This window comes from Papaver somniferum, chromosome 9 (genome assembly GCF_003573695.1).
Source record: "Papaver somniferum cultivar HN1 chromosome 9, ASM357369v1, whole genome shotgun sequence".
NCBI classification, from domain to species: Eukaryota; Viridiplantae; Streptophyta; class Magnoliopsida; order Ranunculales; family Papaveraceae; genus Papaver; species Papaver somniferum.
The window spans coordinates 2,229,466-2,252,041 of NC_039366.1; the positions used below are offsets into that span (position 1 = coordinate 2,229,466).

General features: G+C 37.7%; 1 protein-coding gene across 2 annotated transcripts; it reads left to right on the forward strand.

Moving 5' to 3' along the window:
* Positions 1-5,079: 5,079 nt before the first annotated feature.
* Positions 5,080-15,827, forward strand: LOC113309318 (E3 ubiquitin-protein ligase PRT6-like). Of its 2 annotated transcripts, none has more exons than XM_026557743.1 (19): positions 5,080-5,416; positions 5,500-6,618; positions 7,311-8,551; positions 8,665-8,805; positions 8,952-9,195; positions 9,296-10,009; positions 10,335-10,502; positions 10,649-11,310; positions 11,549-11,600; positions 11,684-12,341; positions 12,481-12,689; positions 12,791-13,335; positions 13,481-13,585; positions 13,673-13,739; positions 13,825-13,902; positions 14,675-14,743; positions 14,842-14,951; positions 15,049-15,212; positions 15,318-15,827. In XM_026557743.1, the coding sequence occupies exons 1-17, from the start codon at positions 5,348-5,350 to the stop codon at positions 14,914-14,916; spliced, it is 6,216 nt and encodes a 2,071-aa protein (XP_026413528.1). In that variant the 5' UTR covers positions 5,080-5,347; the 3' UTR covers positions 14,917-14,951; positions 15,049-15,212; positions 15,318-15,827. The 2 variants fall into 2 exon arrangements, with proteins under 2 accessions (XP_026413528.1, XP_026413530.1); XM_026557745.1 differs by having other exon boundaries at positions 15,056-15,212.
* Positions 15,828-22,576: the final 6,749 nt, after the last annotated feature.

The following is a 22,576-nucleotide window of genomic DNA, read 5'->3' on the forward strand; positions in this document are numbered from 1 at the left end:
AAAAGGTTGCGAAATTATACAATAAGAAAAAGTTTATGATATCTCTCATTTGGACTCAAATAACAGAGGCAAGTATGGGAATGTATGAAACTAGAAAATGTTATTTGTCTACATATGAGAGATTTACTCAAAAATTCAAGAATTAATGATTATATTGATTAACTGTATTGCAAAGAAGAATTGTTTTAATTTACGCAGGTCAAAATGAAAGAAACACAAGTATACAGAAAGAAGAAATAAATGTACAAGTGTTACAAAGAATCAAAGAAGAAATAAAGATTATTTCTTGGTTAATCCTTCATTATCTTCATCAGAATTATTTCCTTCTTCACCTACGTCATAATCCTCATCACCATCAGAACTTCTATCACTATCAGATTCTTCATCGTCAGCTTCACTATCAGAGATAATCAAACTGGGAGTATTCTGTGGGATTTCTTCTAAAAGACAAGGGTAATCAGAATGTGGGATATTATGGTCATCACAAACCATCTGGATGGTTTGATTGCGAAAATGCATAGCGTCATTCTTAAAATTCTCAATGGTGATTTTGATTTGATTCTTCAATCTAGAATACTTGTCGTTACGAGAAGAAAGATTCTTTGCGAGTTCCTCCTTTTCAGCTACAAGTTCTTCAATCTTTTCACGATATTTATTTTCAGAATCTGCGAACAAAAGACAACCAATTATTAACTTGATGAAAATCCATAAGAAGCAAAAGATTAGTAAAGAAGAGCAATTAACAACCTTCTCTGTCAGAAATCATGTCTCTAATCAAGGCTGTATGTTCAACTTGGAGACTAACATTTACGCCTAAACCTTTTCTAGCATCATCTAAAATTTTCGCAGCCCAGACAAATTCATCCTCACTACTTATGAGAAGACGAGAACGAATTTGATTTTCCCTTTCGCAGAGTTCAGTATTATTGCGGTTAGCTTCATCTCGCTCAAGTTGAACTTCAAGAAGAGCCTCTTAGAATTTCGCTAAAGCCTTGGCACCTTGATCAGAGATACGATCTTTATCATCTATGAGACCGCTGATTTTGGTTCTTAATTCATTGGTTTTCTCTTTGGAATCAATAAGGAGACGCTTAAATCTGTTGGCTAATCCTAAACTGGATCTATGATCAATTTCTAAGAGGCGAAATTTCGATCTAAGTTCATCTAGATAAAGAGATGAAATTCTATCATTTGAAAAGATATTTAAGGAATTGTTAAGACGTTCAAGAAGGGTATCATTATCGAAGGCATTAGGAAATGAGCGAAGAAGGGTGGCTTCATCAGAAACACCATAGATGTCTGTAAAAAGGATTATTTAAATAAGATAAAACAACAGGATGAATGAATAAAGAGAAAAGAGAAAAGTAACATACCATAAAGCTGATTATTAGCTTGTTGAAGACTAGAAATTTTATTCTTATACGAGGAAGAATCAATTTCTAATTGTCTATTTTTCTCACGAAGACTTTTAACTTCAGCTTCCAATTCTTCATTCTTTTTGCGAAATTAAAGATTTTTCTTTTCAAGATTTTCGCGTCTTCTCTCCAGATCTGAGGCAACAGCAAAAGAAGCTTTTCCAGCCTGCGAAAAGAAATAAAAAATATTAATATAGAAAGAGATTTTGAGTTATAGCAATGAAAAAGTAAAAAGATAAAAGTATACCAGACTATTGAGAGAATGCAAAAAGTCGGGAGTCACGGATCTAGAAACTCCGCGAAGAGAATTATCGCCATCCAGCAAAGGGACATCACAAAGAGTAGCGAGAGCTTTGCAGGTATTTGCGAATTGGCTATCTCCCATCCCTTGTAGAGAATCAGAAAAGAGGCCAGAAATCTTAGCCATAGAAGATTCAGGTGGAGAATCTTCAGGTGCAGCAAGATTATCGTTATCATCATCACCCTTATCATTTTCAGAACTTTCGTTAGGAAGATCATTTGAAGGAGAAGGAGAACGAACTTTTATTTTCTTTGGAGGAGGACCACTTGATTTTTCCCTGCAAAGAGTACCTTTACCCTTATCATCAATCTTCGTAGCATCAACAGACTCTTCTACTTCAGCAATAACCTTCACACAAAGATAGAAATAATAAATGGAAGCATGGAAGTAACAATACTATTTAAAGTCATAAGAGAAAGTTTCTTACCTCATCTGTGTATGAGCGAAGAGCTAATAGAGTACTAGATTTCCCAGTCCTGTTATAACTATCCTTTAGTTTTTGGATCTGCGAAATGTCGCAAGAGTTAGCGAACAGAATAGTAAAAATCAATAAAGAAATATAAAATGAGTTAAAGGAGAGAAACATACCTCTTTCTCTTTCTCGGGCCAAGAGAAGACCCAAGGTTGATATGCAGCGAGATTCGCAGGAAGAATGTTTGATCCAGCAATGTAGGGACCCTTTAGCATTAAAGGAAAGACACACCATTTATCATCTTTGGACTGGCGAGGAGTTGTATTTTTACCAGAATGCCAGTCAATATCTTGCATAAGAATTTTGGCTTCATCAATGTTATCTTTTCTTCTTAATCGAATGCCCCAGCGAGTATTCTCCTTCTTCATGGAGATAAGTTCGTAGTTTTCAAAGAAATTTGCCACTGTATATTTCTCAGCAACTATCTCTAGGTCTGCGAATTTTGGATCTCTAAGTTCTGTGGAGTAAAGATATCCTCTACCAGCACCACGATTAGCGAACTCTAGCATCAGACGGATGCAGTCCCCACTTAATTGGAAAATGGCTCGCGAAAATTTCGGATGAGTGAGAATTTCATAAAATAAAGGAATGTCTGGGTTATAAAGAGGAATAGGGAGACCTGCGAGAAGTTGACCTAGCGAAATTATGATTGATTGATCATCACAATTTTGATTGGAGAAAAGATTGACATAAAGAATTGATTTAGCATTCACACCAGGAATGGGGGAGAGTGAAAGACCTTTATTAACAAGTTTTTTTTGGACATCTTGTAGATTCTTCTCATATCTATGACCACTTGGAGCCATGTTTAAATACAGAGTATGGGAATGTACGGAAAGTAAAAGAATTGAAGGAAGAAAAAATTACAGCAGCAGAATTTACAGAAGAATGACAGAGTTGCAGAGATGGGAGAATAAAAATAGAAGAGAAAGTAAAAAAGAAAAGTGGAAAGAGGGGGGGGGAGAAGAGTATATAAAGAAAATTTACTTCTCGAAGAAATAAACACCATTAAGACGAAGAGACGTGAACGGTTGAAAGGTAGCGGTTACAGAAGACGTGTCAAGAAATAAATGGAAGAGAGAGTACGTGTGATAAATGTGGAATATGAAAAAATAAGCAGTTGCGGCATTTCTCACACCATTCTCTACTTTGTAGAGAAGATATGAGAAGAGGCAAGATGTAGGATCAGAATCTCGCAACAATTATATCTCAGCGAAATTATCAATGGTATTGCACAATAGCGTCGCAGAACAATTTCAGAAACGACGTCAGCAAGGATCATGAGAAAGATGTGATAGTCTTGCGAAGATTAGAGATCTTGCGAAGATAATATTTGTAAGGTTGCGAGAATGTCGCAAACCATATCCGAAAATAAAGGACAGATTAGCTGTCATCCACTATGTATTTCCTTATAAATAGTCATTCGAGTCGTAAAGGAGAGAGAGATCTTTTTTGAGTAAGAGACAAGTAAATAGGAGAGAGAAAGTCCAGAGCAAAGTTCATTCTTGATTTCTTTATCTTTCTTGTAAGAACATTCAAAAATTAATCAATAAAATTAAGAGTGTAAAAACCTAACAAGGAGTTGATCAACAATGAAATCATATGAGAGGTGTAGTGTAGGATTTCCTGCAACTACATAACCTCTTATGCTTATAGGAGGATGAAGAGTTAGAGAGAAAGAAGAAAAGACTCCCGTTATGCAAAGCCTTTAGAGTGAAGGCAGATGCGCACTTTGATGCAAGTATGCAAGGCCGAGTAATTGTGGGTGAAGATGATTCACTGAACCATATTTATTGCCGGTCATGTCCCATGAAAATTTTAGACGATTGAATGGGCATGTGACACCAAGGGAGAGTATCGATCTTGAGTACAAAGACCTCTTAAGAGGTTTGTAAAGAGTTGTTTATAGCCAAGAAACAAAAAGTAGCAGACAATGGTTTGCAAAACATACGCGTCACATTAAGATATAAAATCGTGGTTTCTCAATTGAATCCTTTCATCTCAATTGAGCTTTCTTGTAGTTTGGCAGTAATGTTTTCATTCCCCTCTTGGTGCTGCTAACAATTTAACGAGCCGTACCCTTTCTCGTCACTCTTGCATCGTTCATCCCATTGAATAGCTAAGCAGCCCAAATGCTTCTTCATTTAGGCGGATTCATCTGTGTCATTGTGCCCATGTCCAATTTTTCTAGTCCATGTGCAAATCCAAAATTTTGTATTTTCAGATAGTCTTGGTATAGCTAAACGGCTAAACCTCAATTTTAGACATACAGAGACAAAAAGTGATACACAATGGAGTGGTTGAGAATTGATTTGGAAGTGGTTAAGATTTTTCTTTTTGAGACTTAACTTTGTATTGTCAACCAAAATCATTTTAAAAATGTCTGAAACCGCGCATTGTACATTTTCGAGCAGAAACCCAGACAGATTAATTTCGCATTCGATGGAGATTATTAATTGCAGGGAGTATAAAGATGTTCATTTGAGGTTCATTAGTTGACCTAAACATGTGTAGTAACTTTAATGGTTTTTGTGGAACCAATTCTTTATGAGAGAATGATTGCTAAGTATATGTTGACATTAATATTAGACTAAGACTAAGTATATGTTGACATTAATATTCTTCACTATCACCTTCGACACATCATGCGTAAAGCAATAACTAATAAGGGTGCATGTTCATCCTGCACTCCAACCTAATAAGATGCATACGACGTGTCCGGTTTGTTTTTGGAGGTTAAGAAAAAATATAAGAAATTTACTATCTAGACCCGGTAAATTTATTTTTGACACGGAATAAAGATAACATGGAATCTTACGAAATTTCCCGAAATTAAATAAATAAGTACCATCCCAAGATTCCGAACTGCTGTAAATAGGTGAACCGTCTATCTTAACCAAAGACAGGCCCTAACCAAACCTTCATCTTCTTTCAGAGAGATAGAGGCGGTGAGTTTAGTTTTCTGAGAAAAAAAAAAGAGATTCAGTATAAATGGTGGATTTCGACGTTTTAAACCCTAGAAAAAATTATTTATCTCTCTTCGTTTACATCTAAAAAATCAATTTCTCTAGGTTTTTTTCTTCAGTTTCTGATTCTGTCAACACACTGGGGAGATCCAGTAACTGGAGTTGTACTGATTGGATTCTTTACTTTTCTGGAATGGAGATTGATTCTTCTTATCCTTCTACGGGTCTTGCTGGTCTCAGCCCTCGAGATCGAATTCTACTGGTAATTTTATTTTTATTTTTGTGAAATTGATTTATGTGAATTTTGGATAATTTTTTTGATTTTTTCTGTAAATTGATTTGTAGAAATTGAGTAAAATTGGAGTACCAGAGGACAGAATTGAACAAGGTGAACAAGGTTTGGTTGCTTATTTGAAAGAAAACAAATCTAAATTGCATGATGTTGTGTTGTATGGTGTGTTACCTAGTGATGAGGAAGTCATTGAGATGATAGCGGCATCGAAAATTGAAAATGGAGAAGGTGATGTGGTTGTGAAGAAAGGTCCTAAGTTGAAAGAACTATTTAAAGAATGTATTCTTTGGTTAAGATGGTTAATGTTTGAAGACGAACCAGGGAAATGCTTAGAGAATTTGGGGAAATTGAGTGTAGGTCAACGTGGGGTATGCGGAGCTGTTTGGGGGCTTAATGACATTGCGTATCGATGTAAGACATGTGAGAATGATCCGACTTGTGCGATATGTGTGACTTGTTTTCAAAATGGGAATCATAAGGATCATGATTATAGTCTTATGTATACTGGTGGTGGGTGTTGTGATTGTGGAGATGAAACTGCATGGAAACAAAATGGGTTTTGTTCGAAACATAAAGGAGCTGAACAGATTCAACCTCTTCCGGAGGAGATTGCGTGTACTGTTGGACCTGTGCTTGACGTGCTTCTTGGTTATTGGGAAGAAAAGCTGTTGATTGCACAAGCGGCATATCTTAGTAAAACGTTGAAGGGTGGTCAACATGTGAAAGTTGAGCACAGTTTAACATCCACTGTTGTGGAAATGCTTCTTGAGTTTTGCAAGCACAGTGAGAGTCTTCTTAGTTTTATCTCTAGAAGGATTTTTTCATCTGTTCCTTTGTTGGATGTCTTGGTAAGGGCAGAGAGGTTTTTGAACAAGGGAGTAACCACAAAGCTACATGAATTGTTGTTGAAATTATTGGGAGATCCTGTTTTTAAGTATGAGTTTGCAAAAGTTTTTATAATGTACTATCCTGATACTATAAAAGAGTCTATCAAAGAGGGTAGCGATTCTGTATTGGGAAAGTATAAGTTGGTTGCTACTTTTTCTGTGCAAATTTTTACAGTGCCAACTTTGACACCTCGGCTAGTGAGAGAGATGAATCTTCTAGGCATACTTTTTGGATGCTTAGAAGACATGTTTTCATCTTGTGCTGGAGAAGAAGGGCATATTCAGGTACTTCAATTTGTTTCTCTTCTTTCTTAATCCCTCCTTGTCAATTTTATTCCATTCTGCTTGACACATTTTCTCTGAAAGCCGCGGCACTGCAATCCACTTTTTAAGGTCCCTAGGTAATATAGTGCCATGAATTTCGTCGTCATCTACATATTTTTCTGTAGTTTTGTGTTTCATCTTATGATTGTTGCTCTTTTTTAATTCTATAAATGTTTTTGCATTTGTTACATTATTGGATATGTAGTGTAGACAATACCTGTAAAGATACTTAAATGAAAGTTATGTCAAATAGACATATAACATAACAACAATTACACACACCGAGGAGAACAACTACCACTGTCAACCATAGGTCCATGCCTCAAATCTCATACTAAAATGAGCCGACACCCTGATTTGTGAATTTAGAGCTGATTGGTTCAAACTATGTCACTGACTCACCTCACCTAAGTCTCACGTATGCGATATAATGTTATTACTACATTTCTTAGTTTCTTGGTGCAGCCAGATTCCCTGGTCTGAACTAATTGTTATGGGATTTGAAATCACGGATCTTATTGACGGGGCTATATTTCTTGGAAATACATGCCAGTTGAATAAATTCTTGAACTCCACTTTTGTGTAAACTGTCAGCTTTTCTTTACCATATTATTATATCTTTTAGTGGTGAGCTGATTAGAACCATTCTGCAGGTTAGTAAATGGGCTAGTTCGTATGATACCACTGTTCGTCTAGTGGAAGATACACGTTTCGTTTTGAACCATACTGATGTTGCCAAGTATGTAACTCATGAGCAGCCCGATATCTCCAAAACTTGGATGCGACTTTTGGCTTTTGTGCAAGGTATGAATCCCCAGAAGAGAGTAACAGGTCTTCACGTGGAGGAAGAAAATGAGAGTATGCACATTCCTTTCGTTCTAGGTCACTCAATTGCGAATATTCATTCTCTCCTAGTGAATGGAGCATTTTCAGTTAATGAAATGAACGAAAATACTAGCAACTTACAAGATATGGATGAGGATGACGGGGATAGTCTCCTAAGACATGCTAAAGTAGGAAGGCTTTCCCAGCAAAGTTCTGTATGTAGTACATCAGGAAGAAGTGCACCGATGGATGCCACTTCACAGGGGGGCGAAGAATGTTTTAATAATGGAAATGGTGTATCAGTTCCTTCTACTGTGACTTGGTTAACATGTGAGTGTCTTCAAGCTATTGAGAACTGGTTGGGATTTAATGCTTTACAAATGGAATCCCGTAGTTCTTTGTCTCAAGATATTAGTAGAGGAGCTGTTGCTAATTTCTTATCTTTGAAGAAAACATTCTCTAGGATAGCAAAGCCCAAAAGTATCTCAAAGGTAAGCCGTTCATCTTCAGCCAGAGGCAGATTTGGCACTTCAAGTGAAAATCTTGGCAGGCATAATTTTCTGTCATCTTCGGGTTACATTGCTGATAAACGTGGCTATAGCTTGATGGGTACAAAAGAGACGGATATTTCTGTCCGATCAAGTAGCTCTGGGCTGTCTAATGAAGATACCATGGAAGCCGAATGTTCAGAGTCAGACACACTGGGATTATTGAGTTCGTCTGATTGGCCAAATATAGTTTATGATGTTAGCTCACAAGATATTTCTGTTCATATTCCTCTGCATCGATTACTTTCATTCCTCTTGCTGAAAGCGCTGAAAAAATGTTATGGAGAGACTGGAGGATTAGAAATTAGTAGCCCTAATTCGGCTCGTCTTTTATCATCTGGACACGACCAGGACTTTTTTGGGCAGATGCTACTTGGGTGGCATCCAGTTGGATTTTCTGCTTTCGTCATGGAACATCCTCTACGAATAAAGGTATTTTGCGCTCAGGTACGTGCTGGCATGTGGCGGAAGAATGGTGATGTAGCTATGTTAAGTTGCGAGTGGTATCGATCAGTCCGTTGGTGAGTCAGTTTTGAACTTCAACTTTTAACTTTTAAGCTTATTGAAGACCTGCTATTATTTTTGTTTTCTCTTATCTTTTACTTCCTCTAATTCGTTTCTTATGTTCCTACAGGTCTGAACAAGGCTTAGAGCTAGATATATTCTTGTTGCAATGTTGTGCTGCATTAGCACCACCAGACCTATTTGTTAAAAGAATTCTGGAGCGGTTTGGCTTATCAAGCTACTTGTCTCTGAACCCTCAACAGTCAAATGAGTAAGTGTTACTTCTCCTGAATATTTTCCAAGTCTTTTAAGTTCTACCAAAAAATTTGAGCCGAGTCATCACTGGACACCATGAGTATTACTTATCCAGGCATTGATTTGGCTTGCTGAATTCCATTTTAAAAAACTGTGTTGTAGGCATGAGGCAGTCCTGGTGCAGGAAATGCTTACTCTCATAATACAAATAGTCAAAGAACGGCGTTTCTGTGGACTATCAACAGCTGAAAGTTTGCGGAGGGAGTTGGTTTACAAGCTGGCAATTGGAGATGCTACTCGGAGTCAGCTTGTGAAATCTCTTCCTCAGGATCTTTCTAAAAATGGTCAGCTTCAAACGATTTTGGATTCTGTAGCAGATTATTCCAATCCCTCGGGGATGAAGCAGGTTTTGTGATCTCTTTAATGTCTCATCATGTTTTGCAATCTCTTATATGCATCAACATGTTTCAATAATATGCATGTTCTATTTCTTTGGTTCATTTCAGGGTAAATATTCACTGCGTAAGTCATGTTGGGAAGAACTTGATTTGTATCACCCACGGTGGAATTCCAGGGATTTACAAGTAGCCGAAGAAAGATACATGCGTTTCTGTAAGGTTTCTGCTTTGGCTGGTCAGTTACCTCGATGGACAAAGGTCTTTTACCCTCTGAATGGAATTTCGAGAATAGCTACTTCCAGAGCCTTGTTGGAAATTATCCGTGCAGTATTGTATTATGCTTTATTAAAGGATAAACAGTCACATGCGCGAGCTCCTGATGGAGTTGTCCTTATAGCTCTGCATCTACTATCGTTAGGTTTAGACATCTGTTATGTGCAAAGGCAAAGCAGTGGCCAGGAAGAAGATCCTCTTCCTTTGTTAGCTTTGGCGAGTGAAGAGATTTCAGGTGGACCTTCTGTTGGTTCTGATGCAGTGAAGCAGAAAACTTTGTTGTCTCTTCTAGTTTCGACGATGAGAATGTATAAAAATTTAACATTTGAAGCAGGGCAGTGTGATCTTTCTGCTTTGATTGCAAATATATTGAAAAAATTCGCTGATCTTAGTGTTTGCTGTGCGATTGAATTACAAATATTGGCACCAGAAGTGGTTCCTCATATGATGTTGGATCCTTCTCCAAATAGTGATTTTAGTAGCTCAAGCTCGAGCTCTGACGCTGAGGAGCGTAAATTGAAAGCTAGAGCCAGACAAGCTGCTATAATGGTAGATATTATGATCTGATTTTTTTATTTTAAATGCTTTTTAGAGGATTCACATTTCATTTTAGATAATCCTTTATTTGAGCATACTGCAGTTAAGAATTTTTTTGATTGGATCTTATTTCATGGCATGCTAGTTTCCTGTTGTGATATGCAAATTATAGTACCTTTTCTAATGAAGTATTCATCTAAAAGACTAGAAGAGCAATGGTGCATATTTTTTATGTTTGTTTTTATTTGTTTTCATGTGATCTCGTGGATTTCAGCAGTATATGCGGTACTTTAGGCAACTGTCTTGTTTCATGTACTCACCTTGGTTCAATATGCAGGAAAAGATGAAAGCTGCTCAGTCCAAGTTTATGGAAAGCCTTACACCCGAAGAAAATGTTGAGGCCGAAGTTTGCAGTCATCTCTTAGAGGAATCAACACCAATTGTTTGTTGCCTTTGTCGGGATCCTGATTCGAGAAGTCCCGTCTCTTTCCTAGTTTATCTCCAGGTAAGGGACTAATTACCCGTTTTCTTTCCAATACTTTTCTTTCTTCTCTCTTTGGAGAAGTATGCTGAATTAGGAGCGGATCATTACTTATTACAATTGTCACCACCATCAAGTTAACCTAATCTCGTACTCTTCTATATAACAAGAAATCCCGGCTTGCAAGTTTTGTGGAGAGAGTACCTCCGGTGTGGGGAAAAACAGACAAGAATTGTCTTTCGGCCACGATTGGTGAAATCACCGAACCACGTAAGCATCAGCAATCCGGTTTGGGGGCAACTTTGGCTTCCAATATAGAACAGTTGGTTCAGAATGCGATTAACGAGTTCAGTCATGATGGGCTTCCTATTGAAGTTGAAGGAATGGTGGAATTTATCAAGGCACAACTCGATTGTACTACCAATGTCCAACGGCCAAGTACGTCATATGGTGCAAGCATGGATACCTTACCTTCTTCCATTGAGATGATGGAGGTTGATATCTACCAGTCCGTTGTCAAAGAACTGCAGAATGCTACAGATGCTAATCAGAAATTTCTAACTGAACATGATAAAGAGGATTTAACAGAAAACAGACATGCACAATGCACTCTCCTTGGGAAGTATATGGCCTCTCTTTCAAGACAGAAGTCAGAGAAATCTCCAGCTTCCAAGAATTCTCGTAGTGAAAATGCATTGTCAAAAATCTCTGGGGGCCTTCCAGCATATGATGGATTTGGTCCGACAGACAGTGACGGGATCCATATCTCTTCCTGTGGCCATGCAGTGCATCATGAGTGTCGTAGCCGTTATTTATTATCTTTAAGGGAAAGGTAATTATTATTTCAGGCTATGTTCTGAAGCATGAATCTTATATCTGATTGGTGATTATTGGGAGTGCTGTAGCTTATTTCAGTGCTGTTTAATGTATGCTGTATGGATAGTCCTTGAATCTCACATGCTAATTCTATTTATTTGAGCTGCAAGTACTCCAAAAATAAGCTCTTACACACTAATTTCCATATAATGTAATCTTCTTACAATGTTTTGTCTGAATTATTGTTGCCACAGATATTTAAGGCGGATTACATTTGAAGGAGGGTCTGTGGTTGATCCAGATCAGGTAAGATAGTTTTTGCATATTGGTTTAATTTGCCTTCAGTTAGGGATATATTGGTTATCTTATTGACAATTGACTTCTTTCAGGGAGAATTCCTGTGTCCTCTATGCCGCAGACTTGCAAATTCTGTGTTGCCTGCAGTTTCTAATAATTTTAGTAATTTGAGAAAAGAGATTTCATCCACAAGCTCTGGTGCAGGACCAATTATAGGCTCTTTAAACTCATCAGGAACTAATGCTTTTCGCCTTTCCCTATCCCTGACCCTCCTCCAAAGTACTAGCAAAAATATTGGGGAGAGTAGAATGCATGTGACCAGTTTGGATCCAAACAGAAAAATGCAACCGACTCTAGATCCGGTCCTCAATATTCTTTGTAGAATGTATTATCCCGACAAAGACAAACACGAGCAGTTCTTGGCATCTGGGAGAGTGAGCCACTCTATGGTTTTGTGGGACACCCTCAAGTACTCCCTCATCTCAACAGAAATCGCCGCTCGTGGTGTTAGATCTGATATGTGCAGTGGAAATAGAACATCTACATCTGGTCTTGAAGTGTTATATGGGGAACTAGAATCTTCTTCGGGATTTGTTTTGTCTCTGTTGCTTCAAGTTGTTCTAAACACTAGAAATGAGAATTTGCTTCAGGTGCTTCTTAGGTATAGGGCTATTAATCTTTTTGCAGCCTCTATCTGCTCTGGTGTTTCTTTGGATAATGAAATTTCTCCCGCAACAGTTAGTGGAATAGGTACTTCCGTACTTATAATATTTCATTTATTGATGATCTTAGTTGCTTTTAGTCAAAGTGGTGTCATTTAAGTGGCACGGGTCATTTTGTCTTGCATCATAGAATCTGCAATTTATGACATGTGAAGTGTGTTTCTCAGGTGATGTCTCATCTGTCCTCAAACATGTGGACAAAGGAGCTGTCTATCCTGACACTCAGTTTTGGGGAAGAGCTGCAGATCCAGTGCTTTCTCGTGATCCTTTCTCATCTTTGATGTGGATTCTCTTTTCTCTTCCATCCCCATTTCTGTCATCCGAGGATTGTTTCTTGTCTCTAGTTCATCTCTTCTATGCTGTCTCTGTAATTCAGGTACTATGGTAGTTTCTCATTTTTGTGCGCAGGGCTTTTGACACCTTTTTTAGCTTTCTTCACCCTACCCCATATGGCGGCTTATCTTTTGGTTACTGCAGGTATTGGTTACATCCATAGGAAAAAATCAAACGGTTACCACGGAATTAGGGCTTAGTGACTGCCTGATCAGCGACTTATGCAAGAATGTAGAAGGAACTTTTGCCAAATATTATTTTGTTTCTAATTACATGGATGAAGCTTCTTGCCAGCCTAAAGATATGGTTCGCAGAATGAGTTATCCTTACTTGCGAAGATGTGCTTTACTCTGGAAGTTGTTGAAGTCTTCTACACCAGAACCCTTTAGTGACAGATCACATGAGAGGAATTGGGTATCATCAAATTTGAACGACAGTGCATTGGTCTCTTCGCTAAATGACCTTCCTATCGAGCTCAAGGAAGTTGAAGAACTTGAACAGATGTTTCAAATCCCTGACCTGGATGTTGTTTTTAAGGACAAAATGTTACGCACATTAGGTTTGAAATGGTTCAACCATTTCTCTAGGGAGTTCGACTCTCGCAATTATGGCCGTGTTTTCCACCCTACTCCCGCTGTGCCATTTAGGTTGATGCGCTTGCCTCTCATATACCAGGATCTCCTCGAGAAGTATGTCTCTCTCTCTCTCTCTCTCTCTCTCTCTCTCTCTCTAGTTGATCTCTATGTCTTATCTATCTATCTATCTATCTATCCACTTGTTTTAGAGAAGTCTCTCTCTTTTTCTCTTTCCATTAAATAGTATCTGCCACTGCAGGTATATTAAGCAAAAGTGCCCCGAGTGTGAAGCTGCTCAAGATGATCCCGCACTATGCTTGCTGTGTGGTAGGATCTGTTCCCCCACTTGGAAGCCGTGCTGCAGGTTTGTCTCAGTGCATAATTTTTTTTGGAAGTGGTGCTTTTTTTCTTCTATGAAATATGACATAATTTGTGTGTTTCTTGTGTTCAGGGAAAGTGGCTGCCAATCTCATGCAATGACATGTGGTGCTGGAATTGGAGTCTATCTGTTGATCAGGGTACCATTCGTTGTTTCACATATTTTTGTACTCTTAATAATATTGACGCATGCAATTAACAATCGTAGCTTTCCTGTTATGATAGAGAACCACCATCTTGCTGCAAAGATCTGCACGTCAGGCACCTTGGCCTTCTCCTTACTTAGATGCATTTGGTGAAGAGGTGAAGTATTTGTGTTTGTTATTTTATTAAGCTAGAACAGTGGAATGACTTGCTATCTATCACATTTCGATATAATAGTGAAATATATAAATTCCATTTATGATACGACCCCTTTCAAAGGAAAAATATTGTGATGTAATTTCACTTCATTATGTGGGGATTATACTCTGAACAGAAGATGTCCGGGGTTTATAAATAGCTTCATATATGGTTAGATGCATTTGGTGAAGAGTTGAAGTATTTGTGTTTGTTATTTTATCAACCTAGAACAGTGGATGACTTGCTATCTATCACATTTCGATATAATAGTGAAATATATAAATTCCATTTATGATACGACCCCTTTCAAAGGAAAAATATTGTGATGTAATTTCACTTCATTATGTGGGGATTATACTCTGAACAGAAGATGTCCGGGGTTTATAAATAGCTTCATATATGGTTAGATGCATTTGGTGAAGAGTTGAAGTATTTGTGTTTGTTATTTTATCAACCTAGAACAGTGGATGACTTGCTATCTATCACATTTCGATATAATAGTGAAATATATAAATTCCATTTATGATACGACCCCTTTCAAAGGAAAAATATTGTGATGTAATTTCTATGTTATATGATTTCACTTCATTATGTGGGGATTATACTCTGTACAGAAGATGTCCGGGGTTTATAAATAGCTTCATATATGGTTCTTAAGCTTTTGCTGCCTTTACTGACTAATTGTCTGTATATTCATCTCCTTGCTCATCAATATGAACTGCCTATATTACAGGATATAGAAATGCATCGGGGGAAACCATTGTTCTTGAATGAGGAACGCTATGCAACTTTGACCAATATGGTAAAGTTTCAGTTTCTTGTGTTTGCAGACACTTGGTGTTTTTGTCTGTCGGTGAATATTCTTGTTTAGGACAATTTCACAACAGCTCTTTTGTGCAGGTGGCTTCTCATGGACTTGATCGGAGTTCAGATGTGCTACGTCAAACAACCATTGATGGTCTCTTCATGATGTAATCAAGTTGTCCACAAGTATATAAATTTTTATGGAGGTGAGTGTTTGTTGGTTGGATTACTATGGTCTCAGCTTCATGTATTATTGATTTGGAAACATCAATCACTTATTCCATTAAACACTTATGTTATTAGTTGGCAGTTGATTTTTTAATCCACCAACGTGATTAGAAGGAGATGGAGGCAACCTCAGATTTCAAAGTAAATTTTGTTCATACTTAGAAATGGTCAGAGACAGCAGATATCTGATGCAGTTGGGAATTGGTACCAGTTATTTAGTTGCTGTGACTTTCATTCAGGTCGGTATGTTTTTGTGTTTTCTGTCCACCGTCTTTGTGATGTCGACACTGTTTTGTTGACATATTAAGTAGTTCTTAGAAATTTGCTAAACTTGAACTTTACAGGTTGTATAGTCCAAAATACAGACCCAAACTGCATCGGTTTATGTTCACCTGTAAATTGAGATCTTTGCGTGGTTGAAGTCTCTGCTGCATTTCCATTCTTGCTCTCACTGGAGTGTGCGTGTACAGGTTCAGTTCCTAGACGGTCTTGGGTCTCTGTTGTGATTTCTCTTGGTAGGGTCTTATGCTTGTATATGAACTACACATCATCGATGGTAGACGTGCTAATGCCTTTCTATGAGAATTACTTTGGCTAGGCGTAGTTGTAAATAAAATCTAGAGTTTTTCTTTATGTAGATTTGAAACACTTGGTTGATGGTCATGGTGTTGAGTCTCTATGGTGCTCAATAATCTGAAAGACTTCAGCCTTGGGTGCAGCCTCTTGCGCTCCTCTTAATCGCAGACTAAGAACAAGCTGTGTCCAGTGGCTTCATGAATTTTGGAGTTCTCCCTCCAAGATAGTCTTTCTTCTTCTTTAATTTTTTCCCTTCTAATCTGTAGCCTTTTCTTTCATGGTCTTGCCCGACATTTTTTACCCAGAGGTTCTGGTGCATTACTCATATTAAGCAGTTTTCATTGCACGTTTCTTAAGTTTTTTTTTTTTTAACCATACCTGCCACTCCAGAATAGATGAGACGACATGAGTCGATGTTTCTGCTAAACATTAAAATTGAAAAAAGTATTTCTGGGGAAAAATGAAAGAAAACAAGCACCTCACCGTCCCGAGGAAGTGCAAAAGGGAGAGGGGCATACTGAGAACCTTCTATTTACTGCATCCCGAAACTTGATTTACTATTTTAAATATCTAAAATGTAACCTTTATAATAAGCCGATAAGGTCAGACATCTGTGATAAGGCAAAACAATTCCTCAACTACCTTTCAATGGGAGTAATGTGGGAAGATGTTATGCCTGAAAACAACTATGTTACTCTTTGTAACGCTAAGTGGGAAACCTTCCACCAAGTTGGTCGGTTTTTTAATCAAATTGCTTTTCAAAAAACAAAAAAAACCGTCCCGAGTCAGATCCAAATCATTTGAGTCAGATCCAAATGAAAGAGTATCAAACTGGTAGGTATACCGCAAGTCACTTGCTATTTTATTTTCGAACTTATCCACCGAACCTATCAACAAGGCAAGTTGTCAAAAAGAAAAGGGGCATAAATAAAATCGAAGGTTATTATTGGGGCGTCATATTCCATTAGAGGGGCGTCACCTAATAGGACATAAGTGGGTCATTCGTAAGTAATTTCAAAAACCCCTTATCTCAAATAATTGTGTAATGACCAAACAACTCTTATTTTTTAGTTAATTTTAATTAAATTTAATTATTATCTAATTAAATTAAGAAGATGAATTTTGATATACATTGTAAAGTTTGGGACAAAGTTATGTGGGAAAAAAACTAGAAAGGAGGAAAAAGAAAAATTGGAGATTTTTTTTCAAAACCTAGATTGTTTGATTCATTCAACAAAAATGGATGAAACAAGTTACAAATTCGAGGTGGGTGAATCTTTGTATGATAGAGAAAACAAATTTGACATCCTGATATTGGAGACCAAGAGATTGATGATTTGTTAGATGGTAGAGAGGATTTAACACAAAGTGATGATGAATCTCCAACAATTGAAGAAATAAATCAACAAAGTGAAGAACCAATGGTTGAAAATCAACAGGTACACCTCTAAACTATCTCCTATAAGTTCAATTTCGCTCAAAACTAGCTTAAGTACGTAAAAAATTTCAGATTTTTAAACTTTCATGGCAGATTACGTCTGGGTTGGGCTTGGTTTCCAACCGTAAGTTAGTTTTACGCCTGAGTTTGGAAGAGGGTTTGGTCTTCGTTTCCGACCGTAAGTTGGGTTTACGCCTAGGTTTGGGATAAATCCGAGCGTAACTGGTTTCCAATAGGACAAAACTTGAGAATTACGTCTAGGTTAGATTCATCCAAAATACAGACGTAAATAATTTTTGCATGGGTATTTATTACTTGTTTTACGTCTTGGTTAGGATTTTGGATTTCCAAACGTAAGTGAGAACGTCTAGGTTATATTTTCATCGTTTCCAACCGTAATTGAAAACGTCTAGGTTAGAGGTTGAATTTTTCAACCGTAACCTTTCCTATGCCTAAAACGTCTGGGTCCGTGTACCTTATAACCTGGACGTAATTCTAGTATTCTTTCTTTTTTTTTTACTAATATTGTGATATTTTGGTTGATAGATTGTGCTTCCACCTAGCCCAATGCCTTCTCAACCTAATGCAAACGAAATTCTAACCAAAGATTCATCCCATCACTATTTGAATGACTTGGTAAGTGTTTTTTTCTTTTTTGAAACTAATGGAAAGATATATTGCTCATTCACTATGTTTTTGTTTTTTTACTAACTTTGAGTTTTTGGAACATGTAGAGATGGAAAGATAAAGAAGATGCAAAGAAATGGGCTAGAGAACGTGGCAAGTCAATTATGTGTGTTATAGTTTCTAATGGATCAACAAATGACCGCCACTTTCAAATGGTTTGCGAGTGTAGTGGAGAAAGTAAAAGTCATGTGAAAAAGGGTATCGTATATGAACCAAAGACGAATAGGAAGAATACTACTTTCACTAAGAAGACTAAATGCCCGTTCAAGCTTCAATTCAAGCACAACAAGAGAAGTGTGAAAAGTGAGGAGTGGTATTGGTATTTGGAGAAAGTTGTATGCGGTCGTCATAACCATCCCATACCGGATACTTTGCTATCCCATCCTTATGCGGCGCGGCTTAATGATGAAGATAAACTCATTGTAAGTTCCATGACGGAAAACCATATGAATCCTCTTGATATACTTGGTCATATAAAGCTCGTAAACCCAAAGAATGTTTCTACTTTGCCAACCATCTACAACGCCAAACCAAAATTGAAAAATCAACAATGGGAAAATAGAAATCAAATGCAACAATTAAGGCATTTGGGGGAGAAGTATAATTACTCGGTTTTTCATAATAAATATGAGGATGAACAAATAAAGAATCTCATATTGGCTCATCCCGAGTTTATACAATTGGCGCGGTGCTCCAATCAAGTACTTTTAATGGATTGCACGTACAAGACCAACAAGTATGAAATGCCGGTGTTGAACATTGTTGGACAAACTTCCACCAACTCTCCGTTTAGTGTCGTGTTTTGCTTCTTGGAAAATGAGCTTGAAGAGAGTTATGTGTGGGCACTAAAACAAGTGAAGTTATTCTACGTGAAGGGATATACTCCAAAGGTGATTGTCACCGACAAGGAACAAGCATTGATGAATGCAATAGAGAGGGTTTTCCCAGATGCTCATCACCTTCTTTGCACGTTCCACCTATGGAATAACATTGAGACTAAATGTAAGACCATCATTCGTCCAACAAAGAAAAGTCAAATGGAAAGAATAAAGAAACTACCGGTTGATCAACAAAAGGAAGCCAAAGAGAAATTTAAGAAGGATGATGGGTTGGCGGAACTAAGATGGGCTAGTTTCCAAAAGGATTGGGAAGCCATGGAATATTCTCTCACCGTGGAAGACTATGAACAACGATATCGTATGGTATTGTCTAGTTTGAGAAGTTATCCAACTATGGTGAAATACTTGGTGGACAATTGGTTGGATCCGCACAAAGAGAAGTTCGTAGACGCATTCACAAACCAATATAGACACTTCGACAACCAAGCTACAAGTACGGTGGAATCGTCTCACAACCGGTTGAAGAAGAAGCTTTATAGTGGTGATTGTGGATTTGTTACGGTATTCCAAGCCATGCACGCCTATTTCCTCCGTGATCTCGATAGAGTTAGGGAGTTTTTTTGAAAAAAACCGATCTAGTAGACACACTAAATGGAAAGACAATGCTTGGATTCATGGAATTAATCATAAAGTGTCGCGTCGTGCAATTGATTTGATCATGAAAGAAGTGATACAATTTGAGGCGGGTAACTATGATGGAAGAGAGTGTGTTTGTCCTAACATGACAAGTTTGGGCCTCCCATGTAGGCATGTCATAGCCAATTACAATGACAAATTTATTCCGATACAAGATGTTGATCCCTTTTGGAAACAATTATCATTCCATGAAACAATAGTCGATCAAGATTTTGGAGGAACATTTGCCGATACCGAGATCGGAAAAGCGCTAGCCGCGAAATATGATACATTAGCACGGGGGAAAAGGAAAATATGTTTGACTAACTTGAGTAACTTTGTATGCCCACAAACTAGGAACAATATGAAGGAACCACCTAAGAGAAAGAGAAAGAGGAGGGCTTCTACGAAAAAAAAGAGGAGTGTAGTAAGGAAAACGGCAAAGGAATTGTTGGAAGAATAAAAGAAAAGAGATCCTTAGGGTTATGAGTTGTTGAGAATAGCCTATGAAGCGGAGGATGAGATGGAGGAGGATGTTCAAGGTACAAACAAACGAAGAAGAGGTCAAATGGAAAAAGGAGAAATAGTCATCGAAATGTACAAGAAAAAGTTCTTGATCCTCCCTCTCAAGAAAGTTCAACAAGCAAAGTTGATTTTAAAGGAAAAGGTACGGTCTTCGTTCCAAACAACTAGCAAAAAGCGAAGTTGTTAAAGGAAAAGGTTCCAAAGAATGCGGAGCAAAAGTTGGGGGAGTTAAAGGAAAGAGTTCCAAAGAATGTAGAATAAAAATTGGAGAAGTTAAAGAAAAAGATTCCAAAGCATGTGGGACAAAAGACGGGGAAGTTACAGGAAAAGGTTGCGAAGTTCCCTCCCAAGGAAGCACAAGAAAAAAACTTGGCGGTAAAGCCGGTGTTAAACAATTAGAAAGAAATATAGGAAAAAGTCTGATTGTTGGAATATTTCCTTCAAATGAAAGGAACGGTACGGTTCGTATTCCAAACACAACTTACAAATCACCCCCTAAAGATGAGGAGGGTCGATATTTCCGGAATTTATATATCATATATGAAAATTACCTTCCTTTTTTCCCGGAATTTGTTCGTGACTATATTAAGGCCACGGATAAGGTATATGGAGATGGGAATTGTGGTTACCACGTCTTCGTTGACCAACTTGGTCCCTTTGAAGACACGACAGATTGGGATTGCTCACAAGTTGACTATGTAAGGCAAAAATGTTTAATTGAACTACGTGGGCACCGAGATTATTACATACCAATGATGAGATTTGAAAAAGACGAGTCCGAGACGGTGTTAAACAAAAGTTTTGTCGCATGGGAAAAGCGGTTACACGACAATAAATGTTTGACAAGTGAGTATTGGATGTCCATGCCAATAAATGGCCAACTACTCGCCAATGCATTCAATTGGGTTGTCCATTATATCTCAAATGCATTGAGTTTCACATTTGCACCGACAAGGATACCATTTGACGAAGAATCGGATAAAACAAGAAGAGTGGTGATGGGTTACGTATGCAGAAACCATTTAGTCGGCCTCCAAATGAGTGAAGGATGCCCTTTACCTCCATTATTTGATTGTAACGAATGATCCAAGTCTTGATGTATTAGATTCGAGGAGAGTTTTGAATTTTGGAAGGCATTACAAATGTCAAGGAGTAATGTCTCATTTGCATTGATGAGTGATGATGAGGATGACTAAACGTTCGTGAAGGGTGGTGAAAATATTTTGAATGACTCACTGGGAATAAAAGATTTTGAAGATATTCTCTTAAGTATTTTGTTGAATTTGTTTTTTATTGATAAATGTTTTTCTTGTTTCATTACTAACCCCATATTACAACCCATCAAAATACATGACATTACATAGAAATTGCAACCCATTAAACCACATGAAATTACATAGAAATTTCATTACACGAACCTAGACGTAAGTATATGAGCCAAGCAAAGAAGGCTTTTTTTCATGGTTACGTGCAGGTTGGATAGAAAATAAACCAGGGCGTAACTATGAGAAACACTTTCTGTCAGGCTTACGCCTAGGTTTTTTCTACCCTGAACCTGGGCGTAAACCTTCAAAAATCCCAAAGCCGGTTGTGTTCAGTCTTACGTCTCGTTTTTGCCTACCCAAAACCTGGGCGTAAATGTTCCTGAGTACCAAATTTTGATTTTGCATTTCACTTTAAAACTAGCAGCACAAATCCAATTTTTGGACTTATTCATTCATTCTGGCTAATACTAAGCAAAATTTGTGCATTCACTCAAACATAAAGATACGTAAATAGAATTCATTCTATCTAATACAAACCAAAGGAAAATTTCATTCTTGAAAAGAAAACTTGTTCATAACAACCAAAGAAACAACCAAAGGAAACTAAATAGTCTTTTACACCAAAGGAAACTTGTTCATAACAACCAAAGAAACAACCAAAAGAAACTAAATAGTTTTCTACAATTATGACATTGATAGAGTTTAAGGACAATTACGACCACGACCTCTTTTGTTGCTTTTGTTACCACCTCGAGTACGAGGACCGTCACGACCACCATGACCACGACCCCGACCTTGACCCCGACCATGAGCATGCATATCCTCTTCATTGGTTTCAGAACTACTAGGCGATGGCTGACGTTGACTAGTACCTACATCTCTACTCCTCTTCGTGCCCCTCTCTAAACTTGTTGGAAAACCTTTACTTGTGCACTTGTGAGGCCCTCACCTTTTTGGACGCATGGAGTCAATGTTTGTGCCAAGTGAAGGCATTTCTTTTTCTATTTTACATATCAAAATGAAGCATATTAGTACAAACAAATATAGTTTTATGAAATGGCGTCATGAAAAATAACAACTTTACTTACCATCTTGAAATATAGCGCCTTCCAATCCGTATCAAATATACTTCTATTTTCGGCTTCACGCTTCTTCTTTTCTTGAGCCTTTTTGATATATGTTGCCGCTTCCGGATCATTATTAATCAAATGAGGATGACCAAAATGGTAATACCATTCCAAATAACCTTCTTCCGCTTCCTTTGTGCCTAGAATAGGAATGAGCTCCTTCATGCTGACTTGGTATAGTGCATTATTACAGTCGTTCCAAACATCAATACTTGGCTCTGGGATGTAGTTGAGCACGACATTGGCACTTTTTACGGAAGAAGCATTAGCCAACAATTTGAACGATTTATGAGTGACTTTTTCTTGCACATAACCATATTGGCGGAGAACTCGACGTGGATTGGCCATTACGTACCCATGAGCATGAAACAAAAGCCCGTTGTAAGATTCCAAACTTGAAAAAACATGATGATCAATCTCTTCTCCAACCCTCGAAGCTTTTCGAAAACTATCAAGTAAAAAAGGGAGGGT